This window comes from Lagenorhynchus albirostris, chromosome 19 (genome assembly GCF_949774975.1).
Source record: "Lagenorhynchus albirostris chromosome 19, mLagAlb1.1, whole genome shotgun sequence".
NCBI lineage: Eukaryota > Metazoa > Chordata > Mammalia > Artiodactyla > Delphinidae > Lagenorhynchus > Lagenorhynchus albirostris.
In genome coordinates this window covers 17430656-17455523 of record NC_083113.1, presented here as the reverse complement: position 1 = coordinate 17455523, position 24868 = coordinate 17430656, and the positions used below count along the sequence as shown (strand labels likewise).

Sequence of the window (24868 nt, the reverse complement as noted above, 5' to 3'; positions counted from 1 at the left end):
CCTCTTCTGAGATATGAATGCCCCCACCGGCACCCCGCCCTTCTCCCAGGAACAGCTGGCCAGAGGGGAACATGACTCCAGCTGGACACGCTATTCCGCCTGACAGCGTCGTGACTCTCTGGCCAGGACTCCTGGCGGGGAGAAAAGGGCCTGGTCACCTGCCCTCACCCTGGAAGTCGGAGCAAACCCTGTGAGGACGGAAGGAGGAGGAAGCCATAAGGTAGGGGCGTTGGGGTGTCTGGGAGGGACTCTGGGGTCCAGGCCTGGCCTGTGAAGGTCAGGGTCTTCCCAAACCAGGGGAAACCCTCTCTGGGTCCCACGGGTCCTCCTTCCCTCTATCTGCAGTAGCTGGGTGCCAAGAAGCCCTTGCCACGTACTGCTGTGAGGACAGACAGACACTAATCTCATCTCGCCAGACCCACGAGGCCTCCAGGATCATAATCACAACGGCAGGAGCTGGCCTGCTTCCCTCCCTTTGTGTGTCTTGGGAGGGGCAGTTGCTGAGCAAACAGGGAAGGGAAATCCTGGATTCTGCCTCTCTTTTCCGCTTCATCAGCCCGTTACTCAGGCCCAAGGGCCTCTAGGGCCCACTCAGGCCTGGCTCCTTCCTGGCCCTGTGTGTGGGGAAGGGTGCTGGGGTGGTGGGTATATATTTACCTAGGGCTTGGCCTTGGTGAATTCTCAGAAAAAATAAACCCCAGTCTAGGGGCATGAACAGAGTTCACTGACCACTTATTGTGGTCCGGGCCCTGGGCTGGGCCCTACACTTGTCAGAGGTCCCTGACACTGCCCGGTCACCCTAGGATGTCGCTATCTGGATCTCCAGTTTCCAGAGAGGAACCTGAGATTCAGGGTCGAAAAGGAGGATGTTGGCAGAGGTGGGAATCCCACCCAGACCTCTCTGACCCCCACACTGTGCTCTGAAGCTCAAGCTCACCCCTCCCCTCGGAGGAGCAGCAGGGGGAGGGGGGAGGGGCAGCAGGGGGAGGGGGAGGGGCAGCAGGGGAGGGGGAGGGGCAGCAGGGGGAGGGGGAGGGGCAGCAGGGGAGGGGGAGGGGCAGCAGGGGGAGGGGCAGCAGGGGGAGGGGGAGGGGCAGGGTTTGCATGGGAACTCTCCCCTTCACCTCTTCACCTATTCTTTCTCCCCCAGAGACCAAGACCCCCAACTGGGCAGGCAGAACTCTCCCCATGGCTGAGTTCCTGCCCCTGCTGCCTTGCGCACCCCTGCTGACCCAGGACGGCGGTGCCCAGGACTCACCTGTCCCCCCAGCCAAGTGGCAGAGCCAGCAGCCACAGGGTGGCAGGGCCCAGGGCCTGGCCTCTAAGCCCTGGAGGCTCCCAGAGGTGCCCTCCATTCAGATAACGCCAGCCAGCGATGGGGAGTCACCCCCCTGCACTCCACCTCCCCAGCGCCTGCAGCTGCCGAGGACCCCAGACCCGGAGACTTTGCCCCAGGACAGGTCAGACCTGGGTGGTGGGATGGGAAAGGGGCTCTCTCTCTCAGGACCCACAGGGTGGGTTCCCTGTGGCTGGCACTCCAGGTGGGGTGCTGAAGGTCAGTTAGAATGTGGCCTTAGCCCCACAGGGGCCTGACTGGAAGCTGTGAAATAGATGCAGATGAAAATTGCAGCTGGGAATATGTGTTGGGATAACCAACTGAGCTCAGCTGAGCACTGCTTACTAAGACCAGAGGCGAACATTCTCTTTTGACCCGCCTGGTGTTTTTCAAACTGTGGGTCATGACCCATTTAAGGTCTGCTACACAGCAATCAACACTTTTCCCCAAATAGAATCAGGAGAGAATCGAAAATAACAGTGTTAAAAAAAAAAAGAAAAAGAAAATAACACACTGTATGAGGCAGTGAACAAGTGTGGCTTCCTACAAATTTTGTGACATTACATATACAGCTGTCCCTGGTATCCATGGGGGTATTCCAAGACCCCTGCAGATACCAAACTTTGCAGATGCTTAAATCTCTTATATAGGGCTTCCCTGGTGGCGCAGTGGTTGAGAGTCCGCCTGCCGATGCAGGGGACACGGGTTCGTGCCCCGGTCCGGGAAGATCCCACATGCCGCGGAGCAGCTATGCCCGTGAGCCATGGCCGCTGAGCCTGCGCGTCCGGAGCCTGTGCTCTGCAACGGGAGAGGCCACAACAGTGAGAGGCCCGTGTACCGCAAAAAACAAACAAACAAATCTCTTATATAAAATGGTGTAGTATTTGCATATTACCTACTCACATTCTCCTGTATACTTTAAATTACCTCTTGATTACTTATAAAACCTAATGCAGTGTAAATGCTACGTAAATGGTTGCAAATACTGTGTAAATAGTTGCCAGGCGGCAAATTCAAGTTTTGCTTCCTGGAATTTTTTTTTTTTTATTGAAGTATAGTTGATTTACAATGTTGTGTTAGTTTTAGGTGTACAGCAATGTGATTCAGTTATACATACACACATATATCTATTCTTTTTCAGATTCTTTTCCATTACAGGTTATTACAAGATATTGAATATTGTTCCCTGTGGTATACAGTAGGTCTTTGCTGTTTATCTATTTTATATATAGTATTAATCCCAACTCCTAATTTATCCTTCCCCAGCCCCCCAATTTTTTATACAAATATTAAATTATTATTTTGTACACCTGAAACCTGAAACTAATATATTATGTACCAATTAAAAAAAATTGAAGTGTAGTTAATTCACAATGTTGTGTTAGTTTCAAGTGTACCCCTCCTGGAATTAAAAAAAATTTTTTTTCGACACTTGATTGGTTGAATCCACAGATGTGGAATTTGCAGATACAGAGGGCTGACCGTATTTTTAAGTGTGTACTTGGAAACCAATGTAAAAGGTATTTCCTGCTGAAACTCTTGGGGAAAAAAAAAAGTTTAAACAAAACTTCTGCATAGAAACACTACCTCTGGCACAAGGAGACAGGAACAGGGAGGTTCAAGGCTATAGGAGGAAAGAGGAAAGAACTACATTGCCCTTGAATAGAAATGTCCATTGTGGTTTCTTCCAACAATGAACATTCGATAAGAGTTAAAGTTTATGAAGTAGGGCTCTGTGTATCAACGTGGAGAAGTCTCAGAAACAATGACAGTTGCAAAATGATACAGTAGGAGCCTAATTGTGTATCTTTTTAGAAGACATTGAATAATAGGATATATTGTTAGTGGATGCATCTTGATGCAGAAAAAGGATAAAAAAATGTACAGAAAGAACACACACCAACTTCAGGGCACGGGGTACCTTGGGGGGGCAGGAACAGAAAAACGAGGGATGGGGAGTTGGTAACTGTAACTGTAATCATTTATTTCTTAAAGAAAAAGAAAAAGGATCTGAAGCAAAAATGGCAAAATGTCCACATCTATTGATGTCATATATGCTTGGTAGGGACCAGGATGACTCTTGCATTTTTCCTGTTTGAAATAAATATTCCCTAATTAAAAATTTTAAAGTATTTCAAAAGAAGAAACAGGCAAAGAGAAATACAAAGAAAGAGAACAGTGAGACAAAGGGAGGTGGTGGAGGGAAGGCCTGGCTGAGATCTGACCCTGAGATCTGACCTTGAGAGGCAGTCACGGGAAGAAGGGGGGAAGAGCTTCCCTGCAGAGGCAAAGCAAGTGCAAAGGCCTGGCGTTAGGAATGTGTCTGGGGAGTTAGAGGAACAGCAGGGAGGCTGGGTAGCTAGAGGCTGTGAGCAAGGGGGAGCCAGAGGAGAAGTAAGACTGGAGTCTTAGGCAACAAGGGGAGGACTTTGCTTTCAGCGGGACTGAGAGGTGGGGCTCCAGGAGGGCTCCAAGCCCCGAGGGCCCTGACCTGACACCAGTTCACAGGCTCCCTCTGGCTGTGTGTGGGGAGCAGACTGTAGGGGCGGGATGGGAGCAGGGAGACCAGGGAGGAGGCTGTGCGATGGTCCAGGAGGGAGGATGGAGGCTGGGCCTGGGTGGGGTCAGTGGAGGAGCCGAGTTTAGATTCTGGGTAGACTTTGTGGGTGGAGCCCACAGGGTCTGCTGAGAGACTGGATGTGCGTGTGAGGGAAAGAGAGGGTCAAGAAAAGCTGAAGTTTGGGGTCTACCATCCACCAAAATGGAGAAGACATTCCAAAACAAAGTGGGTTTTTTTGGAGGGAGGGGGTGTAGGGTGGGAGAGCCATGGGAATGGAGTTTTTTTCAACAGCTAGGAACAGCCTGTCCTAGAGGAGCGGGGAGCAAGTCTCTGTGCTGGGGCGCCCGTGGCCAGGAGCTGCGAGGTGGGACTCCCATGTCTGTGTTCTCGGACAAGGGGTCCAGGACACCAGCAGACTCAGGCAGCTGATAACGCAGGCAGCCGCTGCAGAGACAGGCGCAGGTTATGGCGTCACGGGAGGGTTGCGTCCAACAACAGTGACCTCGGCGAGGCACTTCCCATCTTTGAGGCCAGGTTTCCCCTTCTGTAAAAGGGCAGTCCCTCCACCCCCCACCCCCCCACTGTCCTGTGGGAAAGTCCTGACCACAGAGTTAGTGGGATCCCCAGGACTAGGTGGCTTGCTTGAAGTCAGATAAGCGCCAGGGAGGCTGGATTCTAACTCGGGCTGGCTGACGCGGGCTGGGACCAAGAGGGGTCCCCAGAAACCAAGGCGCTGGGCCCTCCGGGGGCCGACAGCGGGGGTTCAGAGATGCGGAGAGGGAGGCGGCCTAGGGCCCCACCCGCTTCCCGCCAGCTGCGTACCCACAGCCGCAACCCCTCCGTTTCCCCGAATCTCCATCCCACCCCCAGCTCCACCCCACCTCTCAGGTTCCGCCCCGGGTGTGTGGGGGGGGTGCCAAGAGCCCCCAGCCTGGGTCCTCACTGGAGCCGAGGACCCCTTTCCCGCTACCAGGGGAGCGGGTCGGGCCTGTGCCCAAGCCTCTAGCTGCCATGGCGGTGTCGTGTTTTAATCAAGTCTGTGTTTTTCTCCTGTCTTTCCCCCTCCCCGGTCCACTTCTCTGTCTCTCTCCTTAGAGCCTCTGTCTGTTTCTCTTGCTCTCTCCGTGCTCTGGCGTCCCAGCCGCCCCTCTCCATCTCTGTCTCGCTCTTCCTGCCCCAGCGCCCCGTCCCTCCCTCTCTAATTCTCCCTCTCGCGTCTCTCTCCCAGTGGCCTCGCTCTGTCCCCGCCGTCCCTCCCTCGCCTTGGCCAGCCCCCCGTGGGTCTCCCTCTCGCTCTCACCTCCTGCTCTCCCGCCTCCCTGCGGCCCCTTTCTCCCTCCAGGTATCTGACTCTCTCCATCTAGGCCCCGCCGCCCCTCCCCGCCTCGGCCGGTCCCTCCCCTCCCCCCTCCCTCCCGCGGGCGGGGGGCGGTGCTGTGACGCGACGGGGCGGGGGCAGGAAGGGGGAGCTGACGCTGCGGCTGCCTCCCGCGGCCCCGGCCTTTTGTGCGGGCGGCGGGCTGCGGGCGGCGGGGTCGGGTGCGGGCGGCGGCCGAAGAAGGCGAGGCGGCTGCCCAGCGGGGACGCTCAGCCGGGCCCGGCCCTGCCCTGCGGCTGGGCGCGCCCACCGCTCCGCATCCATGTTCGAGTGAGGACCGCGGCGGGGGCGGGGGAGGTTCGGGAGGAGGTCGGGGGGGAGGGGGCTCCGCGGGCTCGGCTAGGGGTGGCGCGGCAGCGGCCGAGGTCCGGGAGCTTGTGCACCGGGGGCCGGCCAGGGGGAGGGGAGGGAGGCGTTGGGGGCCCATGGGTGCGCTCGGGGATGGGCCCTGACGGCGGGGAGGCCCCCGGGGCCGGTTCGTTGGCTTGGCGGGGCTTTGGCTGGGGGACCCGGCCTTCCGGGAGCGCCCGGGCCTCCTTCGCCTCTGCCTGGGAGGCGAGGGGTGTGCGCGAGGCTGACCCAGGTCTTCGGGCCTGCGGTCGAGGCAGGACGCAGACGAACCCCCTCCGGCCGGGCCCCCAGGTCCCGGAGCCCGGGGCAAGCCCGGGAGCAGCCTCTCCGGGTCTGGGCCCCCTCCCGCCGTTGTGATCTGTTGCTGGGCCCGGGGCTGCTCGGATGGGGGCTGTTGCGTGGCTGGCCGGCCGACCGCGTGCGTGAGATCCTCTGGGGTCGTGGGCACGGAGTTGACCTACTCTCTGTCTGGGCCCAGAGTATTTTAGACTTTGCATTGTAGGTGTCTTGGAAGTGTGTATGCGTGTTTGTGTTCCTAGTGTGCAGGCAGCTGTGATCCTCTTTGGCTCCGTGTGTGTGTGATTTACCTCGAATTCCATCTGTGGCTCCATGTGTTTCTGTAAGCTCCCTGCGTGTGTCTGATTGTGACTGTAGTGTGGGTCTGGGGCTTTGTGTGTGTGGCTGTGACCTTCCGTGGTTGTGTGTGTGTAATGTATCTCATCCCGTCAGACCTATGCATGTCTGATTGTGACTTTGGAGTGTGTACATGTGTCTAAGTCTCCTAGTGTGCAGGCAGCTGTGATCCTCCTTGGCTGTGTGCGTGTGTGTGTGAATTTATCTGGGATACCATCTGTGGTTCCAAGTGTCACTGTAAGCTGCCTGTGTGTTCAGTTGTGACTTTGTAGTGTGTGTGTGTGCGTGTGTCAGGGGCTCTTTGTTTGCTGCTATGACCCTTGGCCTCTGTGTGCTTATAATTTGCCTCTGAACCTGTTAGCTCTGTGTGCAAATGTAAGTCACCTGTGTGTGTCGATGTGTGACATTATTGTGTGTCTGGGGTCGTTGAGTATGACTGAAACGCTCTGAGGTTGTACCTTTTTATCTATTTCTGGTTCCATCTTTGTGTGAAAGTTCCTGTGTGTGTCGCTTCATGACATTGTTGTACGTGCCTGGGCTTCCATGTGAGCAGCTGGGACCCTCTGGGGCTTTGTGTGAGTGAGAGAGAGACCCCTTGTGGCTCACAGTGAGCCTGGGACCCTCCCTCCTGAGACCTTGGCTGTACCCTTGACTCTCCGGAGCAATAATCGTAACTGATGCTGTTCCGCTGTTACAGTTTATAAAGCATGTCCCATGCATGATTTCAGTACCTGGCCACTGTGTTGTCGAGATGTGTCCACGACCTCCCGGGGCTGCATTTTTCCCAAGTCCTTCATGGCTGTGTGAGTGTCAGGGCTCTCTTGTCAGTCAGCGACAGCAGCTGACATGTCCATCCCTTGCCACGTAAGAGCAGATCTTTGCCCTGGCTTCCCCTCCAGATGGGGAATGCCAGGAGAGCTGAGCTGACCCGGGACTTAATTTACCTGGGTTGTGCACGTGTTAGCTGGGGTCCCCTGTGACTCTTCTTTCACTGTGTGGCTCTCTCTGTAACTGTGGGAATGTTACTTGCTTTCAAGTCTCCTCTGAAACTTTCTCGTGCCCGTATGTGTGAATGTACCTGGGACTTTGCATGGTTTTCCGTTTCTGTGACCCTCTGCAGCTGCGTGTGTGTTGTGCATGCATGCACGCGCGTGTGTGTGTAACTTCTGGGACTTTGTGTGTGGCTGTGGCATCCTTGTGTGTGACTGTGCTGAGACTCTGTGGCTTTGTGTGTGACTGTAATATACCTGTGATACTACTGCAGGGTGTATGGGGGGTGAGGGGTAGGGGAGACTTCTTACAACTGTGGGGAACTGCAGTTTGCCTGTGACAGTGGCTGTGTGTGAGCCACGTCGAGGTTCCCTTTTGTGCACACCTGTGTAGGCCTCTGCCCCTCTCTGACCGGAGGGAGCTGTTGGCCTCTTTAGGCCCGGGAAACCGGAGGTGAGGTGTCTGCAGTGACAAAACCCCATTCTCTTCCAAGTCCCTGAGCCATGTCACCGTGTCGGGCTCCTCCCTTCCCTCTGCTGCAGCCTGCCTGGTTGGGCAGCCTCCGGGCTGTCAGGCTTGAGCACTTCCTCTTTGTCCTGCCAAGGAGCGAGATCTGGGGGCGCAGGCTGGGCCCTGTCGGTGTGTGTCGGACTTGTCTGCAGGCGCCTTCCCTAGACCTGAGGCTGCAGGAGAGTAGGATAGGTGGAGGAGGGGTCTGCATTTCGGGCTAGAGAGGCAGGAAGATGAGGCAGGGGAGGAATGTGGTCACCCCTCCTTTAAACCCTTCCCGAACTCACCAGGGCCGTCAGGGTGAAGCCCGAACACCTGCTCAGGGCCCAGAGGGCCTGCAGGTGGGCCTGTGGCCTCCTGTCCTCCTTCCCCAGCCCCGCTGGCCACCTCGCTCCTCCTCAGACTTGCCAAACTCAGTCCTGTGCCGGAACTCACCGTTCCTGCCCCTAAAACAGTCTTCCCCGGCCCTTTGCCAGATCTGCTCCTTGTCTTTTGGGCTCAGCTCAAGTGGTCCCTGCACACCAACCCACTTAGCCCTCCTTATCTCCGTGGTCCTCAAACTTGAACATGCATTAGAGTCTCCTGGGCCCCACCCACACTTCCTGATTCAGGAGGTCTGCGGTAGGTTCCAGGCTGCACTTCTGACAGCTTCCAGGCACTGCTGGCGCTGCCCCTGTGCGCAGCGCTGCCTCACAGCACTGACCAGTGTCTGAGATCATCATCCTTATTTACATGATCTCTTACTGATCGTCTCTGTTCCCCCATCAGAATGTCAGGTCCCTGCGGGCAGCTGTTGGGTCTGTCTTGCCCACTTCTGTGTCCCCAGTGCCCGGTGCAGGACGGGTGCTCCATGTGCACTTAGGGGTGACTGACTGGGGCTGGCGTCCGTTTGGGCTCCAAATACCAGGCTGAGGTGTTTGTGCAGGGCTCAGCGTGGCACCTCGGCAGCCAGTGCTCTGGGTGGCGGCAGGGCTGCGTGTTCTATCTCAGCCTGACAGTCCCTACTCAGCCCGAGCACCTTCCAGGTGGTGGGCTCTGTGTATGTATGTCCTCCGGACAACCCGGGAGGTGGATACCGCTGTTATCCCCATTATACTCAAGAGGAAACTGAGGCACAGAAAGGTTCAGGCACTTGCCCAAGGTCACAGGGAAGTGGTCCAGCTGAGATCTGCAGCAGCCTCAGCCTGCGGAGGGTTGGGCCAGTGGTACACTTGGTGGAATCCAAGTTTGGAGGGTGGGGGGCGCAGGGGGGGGTCAATCACTCATTCAGTCTACAGGGGCAAAAGCTTGCGGAGCACCTGCTGTGCGCCAGGCCTCATTCTAGGCAATGGGGTGCAGCTGGGAACAAAACCCCCTTCCCCTGTGAAGTGCACCTCCTGGTGTGGGAGGATTTGAAACGCGTGGGGGAGAGAGAAGAGGGAGGGGGCTCGGGAGAGGGGATGTGGTTTACATGGAGGGGCGAGGGAAGGTATCTTGGAGAACTGGCCCCTGAGCAGAGGCGGTAAGGACCTTGCCTTCACCTGGAGTCGAATGCAGGGGGAGAGGACTAAGCCAGGAGGTCCCTGACCTGAGCAGCGAGGAGGCTACTGCGATGTCCAGGAGCGGGGAGCATGGAGGCTGGGCCAGGCCGCTGCAGCAGGGGGAGGTGGGCCAAATAGAAATAATGGAGATAGATTTTAGAGCTGGACCATGTGGGACTTGCTAATAGAGTAAAAATGAGGGGTGAGTAGGAAAGAAGAAGACGCTTAGGTTTTTAGCTCAAGCCACTGAGTGGAAAGTGGTTGTTCAATAAATATTTATTGTATGAATTAATGAGTTAATTTTAAGACCGGCAGGCATTACTGAGAGCTCACTATGTGCCAGGCTCTGTCAGAAGCCCTTTACATGTACTGATTTGTTTAACCCTCCAGACAACTAGAAGAGGACATGCATTTCTCACCCTTGGATTACAGATGAACTGACCGAGGCCTGGGGAGCTAGGGGGCCTGCTCTGGGTCACATGGCTAGGAAGTAGAGCAGGGTGGGTAGGTGGGGATCAATGGGCTGATGGGTGGGCCCCCCCCACGCTGGCCTGTCCCCCCCACGCTGGCCTGTCCCCCCCACGCCGGCCTGTCCCCCCACCCCAGCCTGTTTTTCCCCACAATGCCCCTCTTCCTGTTCCCCCAGCACCACCCCGCACTCTGGCCGGAGCACGCCAAGCAGCTCCCCATCTCTCCGTAAGCGGCTTCAGCTCTTGCCGCCAAGCCGACCCCCACCTGAGCCGGAACCGGGTACCATGGTGGAGAAGGGGTCAGATAGCTCCTCAGAGAAGGGTGGGGTGCCTGGGGCACCTGGCACCCAGAGCCTGGGCAGCCGGAACTTCATCCGCAACAGCAAGGTCAGTTGCTGCAAGCCCAGGTGGGGTGGGGGGAGCGAGGGGGGGAGGGGGGGAGGGCAGGGGCATCCCGAGGCTCATTCTGACTCCATTCCTTTCTCTTACAGAAGATGCAGAGCTGGTACAGTGTAAGTATTGGGGCAGGGGGCCTTGCTGGAAGATGAAAGGGAGGGGGACAGGTGCTGAACCAGGGGCCCCTGGCTGCAGTAGTCAGAGTGGGTGCTGGGGTCAGCAGACCTGGGGGTCACATCCTATGCTGCTACTTACATGCTCTGTGACCTTGAGTGAGTTGCTTAACCTCTCTGGGTTTCTCTCTCCTTGAGAAACAGTTCTGACCTTACTAGACTGAAGGGAACATTCACTGAGAGTCAGTGATACTGGTGGGTACGTGGTACAGGACCTGGCTTAGGTGGCAATCAGTAAATGGCTCTCGTTATGGTTACTCTTGTGTTAACAGGCAGTAGGAGCCAGAGGTGAGCTAGACACTGAAGCCTCAGAGAGGCTCCTCCCAGGCTGAGGAGACTGAGGGGTGCTGGGAGCTTTGGGGGACAGAGTTAGGGGTGCGGCCCCCTGTCCCGGTTCTCACCTCCCAAACTTCCCCCAGATGCTGAGCCCCACGTACAAGCAGCGGAATGAGGACTTCCGTAAACTGTTCAGCAAGCTCCCTGAAGCTGAACGCCTCATTGTGGGTGAGTCCCTGCCAGCCAGACCCGGGGCTCCCAGCTCTGCCCTCCTGACCCTGCCGCATGTGCCGGCCCAGCGGCCAGGACAGCCGTGTGACTCGGGTGTCTGCCCGTCTCTCCCTTGGCCGCCTCAGATTACTCCTGTGCCTTGCAGCGCGAGATCCTCCTCCAGGGCCGCCTCTATCTCTCCGAGAACTGGATCTGCTTCTACAGCAACATCTTCCGCTGGGAGACGACAGTGAGCCGACCGGCCTGGGACGAGGAGGGGCCCCAGGGCGGGCAGGGCCCTGGCCCCTTCTGACTTGTCTTTTGTCCTCAGATTTCCATCCAGTTGAAGGAAGTGACGTGTCTGAAGAAGGAAAAGACGGCCAAGTTGATCCCCAACGCCATCCAGATCTGCACGGAGAATGAGAAGGTTAGCGAGAGGATCAGCAGACAGGGGCCCCGGGGTCCCCGATCTTCACCGGCTCCTCTCTCCTCCCCATCACCCAGAGCCCTGTTGACTCAGCACCCAGCTTCTCTCATCTTCCCTTTCTCTTTATTCTCCCGACCCCAGCATGGGCTCCTGTAGTCTCTGACCCGGACTCCTGCACCTGCTCCTGTCTCAGGCCCTGCAGTCTGTCCCCTGACACAGCTGTTCAGGGATAGTATTAACAGAAAAATTCTATCAGCTCAGAGGCCTCCTCCACCGGGAAGCCTTCCCTGATGCTCCATGTATCATGATTGTTGCCTCAGGGTCCATCCAAGAGGGCTGCCTCACACCAGTGGCCCGGACGGGACTGGAGAAGGAAATGGGGCGGGAAGACTTCAAGCAGACTTCCCTTTGTGTTTTCTTGGCCAAAAGGGGATCCGTTGGCCACCCACTGTGGGCATAGGAGACTGGGAATGTGCCTTGGGCTTCCCCCAAGCAGCCCAGCCAGTTTGGGCTGTGAGCTCTGGACTGTGAGCCCTGGGGCCGGGGCTGGGGGCCATCTCCACATCGTGGTGACTCCAGGGTCATCCAGTGCTGGCCTGGGCACAGGACAGATATTCTGTGGAATGAGTGAAGGGATGAATGATTACATACATCAGCATGGAGAGCCGGGAACAGGGTGCAGCGGGTGGAGCTCCCTCCTCCCTCCAGCCTTGTCTCTCCCCCGGGGCTCACACACCTCTCTCTTCTGCAGCATTTCTTCACTTCCTTTGGGGCCCGAGATCGCTGCTTCCTCCTCATCTTCCGCCTCTGGCAGAACGCACTGCTTGAAAAGGTGGGCCTGGGCGAATCCTGGGCAGGGGGGCTAGGGGGAGGGCTGGAGTGGGGGGACCATGGAGCCAGAGATGCCAGGACTCGGGGAACTGGAGGACCCCTCCAGCTCTTCTCCATGGGCACCAGACGCAATGTGCCCGCAGCTCTTCCATAGGCCCCCACAGGGGGCCGCCACGGGCTCCGGTGCCACACCCTGCCCATGAGAAATGCGTACTCACAACCGCTTAGTCAACACCTGCAAATCAAAAATGCTCCGAAGACGGGGAGGTTTTTGGTAAAGCAAAACCTGACAAGATGGGGAGGTTTTTGGTAAAGCAAAACCTGACTTGAGCTGACATGGTTTACAGTCCCTATCAGCACTGTCTAACAGAGTTTTGTGCTGTGCTGTCGGTATGGTAGCCACTGGCCACACTTGCCTGTTGAACTCTTGAAACGTGGCTAGTGTGACTGAGGATCTGCATTTTTAATTTAATTTCAGTTTTAATTAAACTTAAACCACCACGTGTGCTTCTTGTATAACACAGGTCTGTATTTATCTCAACTAATGGGACTTTTCATATGTTTGAGGACCAAAAAATAATAATGTGAATGACTGGGGTAAATCTTAAATATAGTTGTGACTCAGTATAATATTATAGTATCCAGTACAGAATATACCAGTGGTTCTCAAACTCTGTAGTTTCAGGAATCCTTTGCACTCTTTAAAATAATTATAGACTCCAAAGGGCTTCTGTTTAAGTAGAGTATATCTATCAATATATACTGTATTAGAAATTGAAACTGGGAGAAAATTTTTTAAAGTGTTCAGAGTTTGAGAAAGGAACAGAAGAAGGGCAGGTTTGGGAGAGGTAGTGGTGCAGTGGGTCAGTGGGAAGGCCTCCCACAGAGAGTAAGTTTTTCAGTGTGTTTTTTATTTCTTTAATTTCTTGGCCTCGCTGCGTGGCATGTGGCATCTTAGTTCCCCAACCAGGGATCGAACCCGCGCCCCCCTGCAGTGGAAGCACAGAGTCTTAACCACTGGACCACCAGGGAAGTCCTGAAACTGGGAAATTTTTAAACACAAGATACACAAACACACATTACATTAGCCACCAGAACAATGATAAGGTCACATAGTCTCTGGAAAACTCCACTGTACACTCATGAGAGAATAAAAGTGAAAAAGGCAAGTGATCTACTACTAGTAACACTTAACCATACTTATGAAAATGATTTTGCCCTCATGGAGTCCCTAAAAGCGTCCGGGGGATGCCCAGAAATCCTTGGACCACGCTTTGAGAACCTCTGGTATACACTGTACTTACTGGATCCTAAATATAATATAGGTATTTTTAGTGCTGTATTATTGTATAGGCAGTGTATTATCTTTCTTAAATCCCCAAATTTCTTACTTTTGAATCAAGTCTTACCCCAAAGATTTTGAGTAAGGGATTTCAGACATTTACTTCTCACATTCTGATAGTCTGTTATGGGCCAGCCCTGAGTGGGCTCTCCTGGAATGCCCACTGTGGTTGCATGAGTTTATGTGGCATGCATTCAGCTGCAAGTAGCTGCAAACCCAACCAGACAATGGTTTAAACAGACAGACACTGAATTACTTCAGATGATAATAATAATAGCTAACACTTAACAGAGCTATTGGGTGCAAGGGACTGTTCTGAGCTCTCCATGAATTAACTTATTTAATCATCACAGCCACCCTTCAAGGCAGTGTGGTTAGTATCTTTATTTCACCAGTGAAGCACAGAGGGAAAGCCTTGCCCATGGGCACATATGCTTTTCTGTGGCAGAGCTGGGATTCTGACCCATTACAGTCAGGCTCTGGAGTCCACTTAATCACACTGATGCCCATGTAACAAGAGGTCTGGAGGCAGGCAATCCAGGGTAGATTTGAGGGCTCCCTATGTCATCCAGGACCCAAGCTCTTGTCCATCATTCCACACCATCGTCCTTCTGCATATTGATGTTTTGTCCACATGCTTGTTGCCTCATGGTTGCAGGTGGCTGCTACAGCTCCAGATGTCATGCCCTCAGTTAAGTGTCCCAAACATGAAAGAAGAAAGGGATGGATGGAAAGTGGGCATTCCTTGATCAGGAAGGGAAAGCCTCCTTTAGCAGACTTTTCCTTGTATTTCTTTGGCTAAGACTTGGTCACATGATCACCCTTGGTTGCACAGGAAGCTGGGTATGCGGCAAAGGAAAAATGAGTTGATATAAGCGAGTTATAATTCCCTGGGGCTGGGGAAGATTTTCACCCCAAACAAATCAGGGTTCTGCTGGCAGGAAGGGATGGTGGATAGATGTCAGGTAGGCATCACACAGTGGCTGCTACTGCTGGCTTGTAGCACCTCAGAAGGCCCCAACCCACTCCTCCAGCAGGGCTGAACTCACTTCCTGTCTTCAGGGGCAGCTCCAGCTATGGCCATCCTCAGGGGCGAGAGCACTGGAGCAGGAGCCCGAGGGAGGGACAGTGCAGTGTCAAAGTCTCCAGGGAGGACAAGGGCAGCCAGACTGTTGGGGATGGAGTTCAGCCCCGTCACCGAGTGCGAGTCACCGAACCCCATTGGTCAGATGCGGACCGTCCCTCCTTCACAGCACCCGAGCTGGGCCTAGAATAGAGCTTGGAAATGTCAGCTTGTGGGAGGCAGTGCAGTGGTTAGCTCCAGGGCTAGCCCAGCCCCCTGGGATCACATCTCAACACAGCCACTTCCTAATTGGATGACATCACCCACCTCTGTGGCTCAGCGTCAGTATCTTAAAATGATGACAATATTAGCACCTACTTTGCAGAATGGTTTTGAAGACTTGTTGAGTTAGCACGCATAAAGGGTTAGAAGAATGCCTGGCACATGGTAACAACTCAGTGGATGTCAGCTGCTGGTACTGCTACTATTACTACTATTAGATCTCATCAGCGTCATCCAGCCACTCCAGCCATGGGTAGCTTCTGAGGACACCTGGGAAAGTAGTTGGGGGCAGGACAGCATGGCAGGTGGGAGCATTGGCTCTGGAGTCTGGCTGGGTTTGAACCCCAGAGTTGACCTCAAGCACGAGTTCTCCACCCTGGGCCTCATATTCTCTGTAAAACTGGGAATTTTAACCTGTAGCTGTGGAAGTATTGTGAGGACCTAAGGGAGAATTCCTGAGCACGCTGGCTCCTATGCGATGGGGTGCGGAGTGCGATTGGGAGAGGTCTGGGATGGGAGGTCATGCTCCCCCTTGTGGACACCAGGGGAACTGCTAGGCTGAGGGCTGGTGGGCGCGGGTGGAAGGGCTCTGGCCCTGATAAGGTGGAGGCCAACCTACCGTCCTGCCTGCCCAGACGCTGAGTCCCCGAGAGCTCTGGCACCTGGTGCATCAGTGCTACGGCTCAGAGCTGGGCCTCACCAGCGAGGACGAAGACTATGTCTGCCCCTTGCAGCTGAATGGTCTAGGGTGAGTCGGTAGCTGGAGGCTGGTTCCGGGGCTCGGGAGGAGGCAGCAGGGGCTGCGAGCAGAGCTCCTGGAGTCCTGGGTGGACTGAGGCGGGGGTACAAAGTCTGGGAGACCAGGAGGGTGTGTGGGTGTCTCAAAGATGCAGCGGTCTTACTCCCTCTCTTTCTCTGTAGGAGCCCCAAGGAAGTGGGCGATGTAATTGCCCTGAGCGACATCACCTCCTCAGGGGCAGCTGACCACAGCCAGGAGCCAAGCCCGGCAGGTTCGCGCCGTGGCCGCATCACCCCCAGCCTTTCCCGGGCCAGCAGTGACGCAGACCACGGGGTGAGCGGGCGTGTGGAGAAGCGAGGAGGGTGCTGGGTGGTGCCGGGGAGAGAGAGGGACAGACTGACAGATTGAGGGGGGATCGGGGGGAATGGACAGAGAAGAGGTAGATGGAGGGGTAAGTGAGGGGATGGATGGAGGGATGGGATGGAGCTGGGAAGATGGGCAAGGAGACTAGGCACAGGTAGGGAAAGAGAGAGACAGGCAAAGATGGGGCAGGTAGATAGATGGGAAGCGGGAGAGACAGAAGAGCCGATAGAGGGCTGGCTGGCTGGATGAGGTCGGATACAAACAGATAAGGCATGGACAGGACAGGCATAAGAAGGCTCATGGCCCAGGCATCCAGGACAGGCCTGGCTGAGAGGCTGAGAGGAGTCCTCGTCTGGGTGGCCCCAGGGCCCCCCCGTAGCTCAGCGAAGAGCTACACATGACCTTCCCGGCACTGGTTCTCCTACGGTCTCGAAGCCTTCTGGTGGATGTGGGTACACAAGGGGCCCTTAGGCTGGGACAAGGCTGGATTAAGCTTTTCTCTGCAGGCAGAGGAAGACAAGGAGGAGCAGACAGACAGCCAGCCAGACGCCTCCTCCAGCCAGACAGTGACCCCGGTGGCCGAACCCGCGAGCTCAGAGCCCGCCCCCCCTGACGGGCCCGCCTCCCTGGGCCCCTTGGATCTGCTGCCCAGTGAGGAGCTGCTGACAGACACGAGTAACTCCTCCTCGTCCACGGGGGAGGAAGGTGAGGCAGGTGGCCGATTTGTTTGCTTTGGGTACACGTGACAAACCTCACTCACAGGGGCTGCACCGAGGGATTCGCTGGCTCGTGGGACTGAAAAGTCCACAGAGTAGGCAGATAAGATAAGGCGTTTAAATGGTGGTGTTAGAAATCTGTCTGTATTTAGCTCTGCTTGCAGGCAGCTTAGCAGGGTGGATAGGAGTATAGGCTCTGAAGCCAGATTGCTGGGGCTCAAATCCTGGCCACGCTGCTTCCTAGCTGTGTGACTTGGGCAAATTTTTCAACCTCTCTGAGCCTCATTTTCCTCATCTAAAAATTTTCCTCACCTGGGGTTAGCAATAACACTACCCACTTCATAGTGTTGTCATTGAGAGAATTAAATGTCTTAATACAGGTAAAGTGTTTGGGCCAGTTAGTAAGTGTTGGCTGTTATCATATCATCATCGTCATCATCATTTCCATTTTCTCTGTGCCAACTTTATTCTCAGATAGCTTCTACTCTTGTGGCAGAAAGAGCCCCAGGCCTGCCCCAGACAAGCCTAGCAGAGAGAAAGCATGGTTCTCCCAGTGGCTGCACCAAAAGCTCTAGGGTTGGCTCTGAATGGAGAGCAAGCCCACCCCTGAGCCCCTCACTGTGGCTGATGGCCTGGCTTGGGACACACCCCCCCATCCACCCACCCCTGAACCAATCACTGGGGCCGAAAGCTCAGGCTAACGGGCAGGCCCACCCCTGTCATCACTGGGACCGCAGGTGCGTGAGCCTAGGTGTGTGCTCTGCCTTGAACCCATGGTGGTAGCTCTGATTGTCTGGGCTTGGGGCACACGCCCACCCTCAAGCCATCCTGTGGTGGAGGGGGCTGAGTAGCTCCGTGTCTGTGTCCGCTCTGGTCCAGGAGGACAGGGCTGCCCAGGCACCCCACAAGGCCTGGGAGTGGGGAGGAGCGGTCACTCAGAGGGAAACTGAGGAACGCAGGCAGCCTCATCCCCTGTCCTTCTCTGTCGCCCAGCCGACCTGGCGGCCCTCCTTCCCGACCTCTCCGGTCGTCTCCTCATCAACTCCGTCTTCCACGTGGGTGCCGAGCGGCTCCAGCAGATGCTCTTCTCAGACTCGCCCTTCCTGCAGGGCTTCTTGCAGCAGTGCAAGTTCACAGGTCAGGGGCCGAGGTGACCAAGGTACACGGGAGGGGGTGAGGAGGGGCAGACCAGGAGACGGGCAGGCACCGCTGTGCAGAGCAGGTGTGGCAGGCTGGGGAGTTAAAAGCAGCGTCTGTGAGGCCAGAGGGGCTCCGCCTCTTACCAGCTGAGCGGCCTTGGGCCAGGTGCGGACCCTCTCTGTGCCTCGGTTTCTTCTGTGTGATGCGGGTGTGATACTAGTTACCTGCCTTGTCAGGGTATCAGGAGAACTAAATGAGTTAATACTAGACAAGTGCCTAGAACAGTAGCAGACAGTAAGCATTTAATAAATACGAGTTAATGAGCGCTCTGTCAGGCCCGTGCAGAGACCAGGACAGATGAACTCCAGAATCTGGTGAGAACAGCAGTAAGCAGATACTCAGGCAGATAAGTGTGTATGTCGGAGAGGTGGCTGTGGTCTGGGGGCTGTTAGGAAAGGCTGCTGGAAGGATGTGGCGTTGAAACGAAGGCCTGAAGGAGGAACTTTCTTAGGGAAAGTGGAGGAGGTGGGAGAGAGGAGTCCAGGAGGCCAGCAGGGTACCTGCAAAGATCCTGAGGCTGGAGGCTGGCACTGGGAGAAGCCCCCTGCGGCTGGGCCCCTGTGGCCAGGTGTGGAGAGGGGAAGCCACAGCACCAGCAGAGGCAGAAGGGCTGACCAGGGGACTAGCAGGGAGCTCGGGAGGCTGCAAAAGAGATTCAAGTTGGGGAGGGCCTACTCAGATGGTAGTTTTCTCTGTTTCTTTTTTCTGTATTGATGAAAATGAACCACATAGAATCCCCTGCAGAATGAGTAAGACTATGCCTTGTGTTGGGGGCACTCGAGTCCCCCAAAACTATGCTTATATCCTGGAGAGACTGGCACATCAGACTGAGGAGCTCAGACTCTGTCTGGCAGTACTAGGGAGCCATGGAGTGTTGTAGACAGATAAGGGACAGGGTCAGGCTTGGCTTTAAGAAGCTTGGCTTTAAGAAGCTTGGCTTTAAGAAGACTGGGGCTGCAGGAGTAGAGGAGGTGGCCCAGGAGGGCTGAGAAGTGTAGGCACAAGAGAGGTCCCAGCTCTGAGGATCATCAACGTCTGAAGTTTTGGGCGTCCAGAGGGAAGATGGGGCAGACACTGGGGTGGGGGCAGGGAGGAGGCGCAGGTTTGGGGGCAAGTCCCCAGAGAACTGGAACCTTCCAGAAAGGCTGAGTCTCCTACAGCCTGTGGGCAAAGGACTGGAGAGTGGTGTCTTCATTCTGCCCCTCCATCCTCCAGACGTGACCTTGAGCCCCTGGAGCGGGGACAGCGAGTGCCGCCAGCGCCGAGTGCTGACCTACACCATTCCCATCAGCAACCCGCTGGGGCCCAAGAGCGCCTCTGTGGTGGAGACACAGGTGTGCCAGGCAGGGTGGCCAGCGGGTGGGGTGGCCGGGGGCCAGGGTGGGGGGCATGGCGCTGACTCCCTGTTCCTCCCCTGGCCCCGCAGACGCTCTTCCGGCACGGCCCGCAGGCAGGCGGGTGTGTGGTGGACTCAGAGGTGCTGACGCAGGGCATCCCTTACCAAGACTACTTCTACACTGCCCACCGCTACTGCATCCTGGGCCTTGCCCGGAACAAGGCCCGCCTCCGGTGAGCAGTGGCCCGGCCCCTCCACCTGACCCCTGATGGTCCCAGGGCCCCTGCCCCAGTCTCCCCACCCCGAGTCAGCTGCAGAATGTTGGTTGCCACCGTGGCAGGCGAGCAGAAGTCAGGAACACCCCGAGGTGTTTGGCCTGAGCCACCAGAAGGATGGAGCTGCCATTGACCGGGAGGGGAAGGTGGGGAGGGGCAGGTTTGGGGGAAGATTGGAGCTCAGCTTGGGACTTGCTGGGATGTCTCTCAGAAGCCCGTGTGGAGTTGGACGCAGCAGCAAGATGGAAGGGGTTCGAGGGTGAGGTGTAGGCTAGGATGGCAGTCTGGGTGGGCAGTGCTGGGGCAGCGCCGAAGGCGGGAGACCTGCCCGGGTAGTGGGTGTGGACAGAGAAGGGGCTGCGGGCTGAGTGGGGTGGTGAGTGGGGATCACAGGGAACCCTTGGGGGGGTGTCTGTTTTGTCTGTGGGTGACAAGGGGCCCTCTCTGAATCAGGGGAGGGAAGGCTGCCCCCGGGAATGGGACAGCAAGGCTGGAGTCAGAGCCTGACCCCCTCACCCCTTTCCCGACCCCAGAGTGTCCTCCGAGATCCGCTATCGGAAGCAGCCCTGGAGCCTTGTGAAGTCGCTCATTGAGAAGAACTCGTGGAGCGGCATCGAAGAGTACTTCCACCACCTGGGTAGGGGGCCGGGGTCCGGCCAGGGCCACAGACGGGGTCGGGGCCGGGCCGGGTGCAGACGTGCAGGGTCCTCTCTCGTGTCTGCAGAGCGAGAGCTCGCCAAGGCCGAGAAGCTGTCTCTGGAGGAAGGCGGGAAGGATGCACGCGGGCTGCTGTCCGGCCTGCGCAGGCGGAAGCGGCCCCTGAGCTGGAGGGGCCATGGTGACGGGCCGCAGCACCCGGACCCTGACCCCTGCGCCCGGGTTGGCATGCACCCCTCAGGTGAGTTCCGTCAGGCCCGGGGGCGGGGGGGCGGGGGAGGAGCTGAGGGTCTGGGTGGGGATGAGTCTGTCTGACTCTGAATTGCTCCCCCGCAGGCTCCCTCAGCTCCCGCTTCGCAGAACCGTCCGTGGACCAGGGCCCCGGGGCAGGCATCCCCAGCGCCCTGTTTCTCATCAGCATTGTGTGAGTAAGGGGGCCGGGCTTGGGGGTCAGACAGGCCTGGATCTGCACCCTGGCTGTGTGAGCTTGGGCAAGTGCTTGGCCTCTCTGGGTCTCTGCTTACGTGAGAGCACGGGCTCCCCACCCCATAGCAAGGATTAAAGGGGGTGACGTTTGAGATGCGCCCAGCAGGGCTCCTCCCATGGTGTACTGCTCAGTCTGCCATGGCGAGGTCATCCCTGCAGGGAGAGGGAAGCCTCGGGGCTCTGGCGGGGGTCAGAGGGGCCTGACCGCGCCCCCAGGGCTGGAGGAGCAGGCCCCTGAGGGAGCCGGAATTGGGTGAACCAGGAGAGGTGTGCAAAAGGAGCAATGTCACACTTCATTCAGGTTTTCTGTGCCCAGCCCTGAGCTGTGTGATGCGAGGGACACAGTAGCGACCAGCTACTGGGGGGAGACAGCCTGGCACCAGACCAGAGGGATGGGGTGGTGATGGAGGAAACATGGGCGGAGGGGACAGGGAAGCCTTCGGAGGCCAGTGAAGGCTTCCTCCAGGCTGGACAGGTAGGCCGTCAGGGAAGGCTTCCCAGGAAAGCAGAGGACTCTGAGCTGAGACCCCACGGGGATTAGGCGGGGAGAGTGACATGCACAGAGGCCGGGGCTAGGGGCACGGTGCTCTGAGGAAATGGAGATGAGATCCATGCTCCCCGCAGACCCTGGGCAGTGAGAGATCGGCCACACGTTCAGCCTCTCTGGGCCTCAGTTTGCCAATAACAGCAGTCCAGTGAGGTGCTGAGCGGTGCGCTCAGCTCAGGGCTGCCGGGGTCGGGGGGTGGCCGGGACCGGCTGGGCGGCTCTCATCTCTTTGTCTCCCCCTCTGTGCCTCCTCAGGATCTGTGTGAGGTAGGGTCCTGCGTCCTGACCTCCCCTCACCTGTGTCTCACCCTCAGCTGCAGCCCCTTGTCCTCACTCCGTGCCCCAGCTCCCCCAGCGAGGTGGCCTGGAGTAGCAGTTGAGGGCTCGGGCATCAGACAGGCCTGGGTTTGAACCCTGACTTTGCTGCTTATGGACTGTGTGACCCTAGGCGTGTCACTCACCCTGTCTGAGTCTTAGTTTCCTCCTCTGAAAAGAGGGCTAATCATGGCACCCCTTCAAGGTGTGGTCACGTGGGTGACCCCCCACTTGTGGGAACGTTGGTATCCTGACTCCTGACCTCTGACCTCTGATCCCTCGCCCCTCCCCCAGCCTCATCGTCCTCATTGCCCTCAACGTCCTCCTCTTTTACCGCCTCTGGTCCCTGGAGAGGACAGCCCACACTTTCGAGTCCTGGCACAGTCTGGCCCTGGCCAAGGGGTGAGTGGGTAGCCCCAGGGAGCTGGGAGCTTGGGGAGGTCGGGGGAGGCCCAGATCCCACTCAGGCCCTGTATCCCCCACAGCAAGTTCCCCCAGACGGCCACGGAGTGGGCGGAGATCCTGGCCCTGCAGAAGCAGTTCCACAGCGTCGAGGTGCACAAGTGGAGGCAGATCCTGCGGGCTTCTGTGGAGCTCCTGGACGAGGTGCGGCTCTGGGCTGCGGGATCCTGCATTCAGATCCCGAGATGCGGCGTGTGCATCTGGGCCTCACTTTCCTTCTCTGTTAAATGAGAAAGCCATTCATAGCCCCTACCTCCCAGGGTTGCTGGAAAAATCAGTGGGATGGAAGAAAGAACTTACTGGTTCTCATCCTGGGAAAGAAGTCCAGGGATGTCTGACTTCAGGCATGGCTCGATCCAGCCACTCAATAGTAGTAAGAATCAGTCTCTCTTACCAGGTCTTGACTCTGCCCACCCCCAGGGTTGCCTTTGTTTGGGGCATCCTAGGATGACCAATATGGTACCTACAGTTCCAGGGTAACATCCAAAGGTCACATTCCCATCCCTGAACCAGTCATAGTGGCCAGGGATAAGGCTTGGTCACTGAACCCCTCCCCGCCTATGAGGTGACTAAGGGGTCACGTGAGGGTGGGAAAGAGGTTCTCCGAAGGTTATTGGGACCTCATCTCCAGAAGGGGTTGCCCCAGACAACCACTGTAATTGGCTGGCAGCATCGGTTCAGACGGCCAGGTTCAAATTCTGACCTGTGACCTCGTGCAGGTGACTTCACCACTGGGGCCTTGGCTTCCTCCTCTGTAAACGGGATGATAATGGATGTTACCTCAAAGGCTGCTGTGAGGATTAAAGGAGTTAGCATCTGAGTAGGGCCCAGCTCATGCAAACACCTCACCTGCATTCACTGTTGTTAGGGAGATCCCGCAAAGCAGGTGCCGGGTGCTGGGGAGCATCTGGCGTTGGCTGGGTGCCAGTGATGGTGAAAATCATTCCTGGTCACCATGGACTGGAATGCTGAGGCTCACCTTAGGGGCCTCGTTGCACCCTGAAATCATGCTCAGAGGGAGATGCTCACGCAGGAAAGGGCTGTGCAGGACAGGGGAGAGGGATCATTGAGGCTGCGGTCCCGTCGCTCAGAGAGAGGGAGGTCAGGGCCTTCCCATCCTCAGTTCAATTCTGATGATTTTCCTCTCTCAAACTGCCAAGGGCATGGGATTGACGGCACAAATTAATACTAACAGCAGACACCAATTGAGCCGGGCTGTTCTAAGAGCTAAAATGACCAACGATTTGTTTCTCATGGCCAGCCTCCGAGGGGGGTGCTCTTGTTACCCCCCATCTAATAGACAGGAACGTTGAGGTAGAGGCATTCCCAAGGTCGCACGGCAGGGAGTAAGAATAGCTAACGTGTACCCAGCACCTCCTGTGTGCCAGGTCCTAGGCGTCCACCCGTCAGATCCCTGAATTAATCCTGTGAAGCAGGTATGTTACTGACCCACGTTTCAGCTGAGGGACCTGGGACAGTTAAGGGACTTGCCCAAGGTTACCCAGTAAGTAGCAGAGCCAGGACTTGAACCCAGGACACCTGGGCCCCTTCCACCTGCTGCCTATGAGAAGTAAAACTGGGTGCAGAATGGCTGGGGTGCAGAGGCACAGGCCGACCTTGGCCTCTCTGGACCTTCCCCAGTTCCTCAGCTGCGGCATGTTGGGGGATGCATCGCCCCTCCCAGCACTCATCCCCCACCCTGCCCACCTCTTCCCCCAGATGAAGTTCTCGCTGGAGAAGCTGCATCAAGGCATCACCATCTCAGACCCTCCCTTCGACTCCCAGCCACGGTCCGACGACAGCTTCTCCTGAGGATATTTGGCCACTCGGCCATCTCCCCAAATGGACAGATGGACACAGAGGCTCGGTGGCCACTGCTGGCTCGGTGTGAGCGCCGGGAACCTCCCGCCCACCCCTCCCAGTGGCCCGGCCAGGGGCCACGCAGACATGGGGACCACGGAACCGAGATGCACTTTAGACCAGCGTGTGAGTCCAGCTGCCATCGCCTGCCCCGCCGGGGCACCGGCCCGGCCTTCGGCAGGCCCCCCACTAACTTATTGTGCTCGGCTGGGGTTATGGGGGGCACCTCCCGGGGTGCACGATTCCCTCAGCTCTGGGTTTAATGTATTATATTTATTCGGGGCTGACAGAGCCCCAATAAAGGGTTGGAAATGGCTGTGGTTGTGCCTGCGGGGCCCCGGGAGTGGGTGGGGGCCTCCTGTCGCACTCAGATCCCGCGGTGGTAGGAGGGGCGCACCATCCCTTTTCTGGGGCCACGGTCACTGACGCGACCTGGAATTCCTGAGCATCTTTCACAAGCTTTGCACCATCAGGCTCCAGTGCGGGGGCTGTGAGGACAGACTGGTGGCTGGTGGCTTGGTTCAGTCCTACCTCTGACACTTAGTGGGCCTGTCACCTGGAGCAGGTCAACCTCTCTGAGCTTCGGCTTCTTCTTCTGTACAGTGAGCATAAGAATAGTACCTGTTGGGGACTTCCCTGGCGGCCCAGTGGTTAGGACTCTGCGCCTCCACTGCAGGGGGTGTGGGTTTGATCCCTGGTCAGGGAACTGAGATCCTGCATGCCGTGCTGCAAAAAAAAGAATAGCACCCGTCTCCCAGGGTTGTCAGAAGTGAGTCGTTCTCCCGGAGGGCTCTTTAAAAAGCAGAATGCCAGACCCCACCCTCAGTTTCCGACTCAGCACGTCTGGGGCGAGTCTGCTGAGCTCCTGCACTTACAACAAGTTCCCAGGTGACGCTGATGCTCCCGGGACCCCCCTTTGAGAACCGCTTTATAAGGTTTCAAGGAGTTAATAAAGGTGGCTACTTATAACAGGATCTGCACAGAGTACGTATTCAATAAACGTTACTATTATGGCAGGAAAATTGAGGGGAGAAAAAAGTGAGTCATGGAGTGGGGACCAAGTATGTACCAGGCTCTGTGCCACGGTCTGATGTTCATTTAATTCTCACAGTTACTCCAAGAGATGGAGACAAACAAACGGTTACATGCCTGGGAGGCATGGCC

General features: G+C 56.7%; 1 protein-coding gene across 8 annotated transcripts; it reads left to right on the top strand.

Annotated features, from left to right (window-relative positions):
* Positions 1–128: 128 nt before the first annotated feature.
* On the top strand, positions 129–24020 carry GRAMD1A (GRAM domain containing 1A). 8 transcript variants are annotated; one of them, XM_060132258.1, is made up of 21 exons: positions 129–220; positions 1151–1460; positions 2478–2534; positions 9925–10135; positions 10240–10260; positions 10737–10821; positions 10950–11053; positions 11135–11230; positions 11982–12062; positions 15384–15496; positions 15670–15820; positions 16357–16555; positions 17560–17703; positions 18982–19100; positions 19193–19335; positions 19911–20014; positions 20102–20275; positions 20371–20458; positions 21677–21784; positions 21868–21988; positions 23564–24020. In XM_060132258.1, the coding sequence occupies exons 2-21, from the start codon at positions 1189–1191 to the stop codon at positions 23654–23656; spliced, it is 2484 nt and encodes an 827-aa protein (XP_059988241.1). In that variant the 5' UTR covers positions 129–220; positions 1151–1188; the 3' UTR covers positions 23657–24020. The 8 variants fall into 8 exon arrangements, with proteins under 8 accessions (XP_059988241.1, XP_059988240.1, XP_059988239.1 ...); XM_060132257.1 differs by lacking the exon at positions 129–220 and adding an exon at positions 329–477; XM_060132261.1 differs by lacking the exons at positions 129–220; positions 1151–1460; positions 2478–2534 and adding exons at positions 5415–5544; positions 9669–9782.
* The last annotated feature ends 848 nt before the right edge of the window (positions 24021–24868 follow it).

Bases quoted from the DNA above. Each gene is read 5' to 3' on its own strand.
- GRAMD1A (XM_060132258.1), top strand. From the start codon at position 1,189: ATGGCTGAGTTCCTGCCCCTGCTGCCTTGCGCACCCCTGCTGACCCAG. The intron at 1,461-2,477 runs GTCAGACCTGGG...ATTCTTTTTCAG, and splicing joins GAGACTTTGCCCCAGGACAG to ATTCTTTTCCATTACAGGTT. The intron at 15,821-16,356 runs GTGAGCGGGCGT...TTTTCTCTGCAG, and splicing joins GCAGTGACGCAGACCACGGG to GCAGAGGAAGACAAGGAGGA.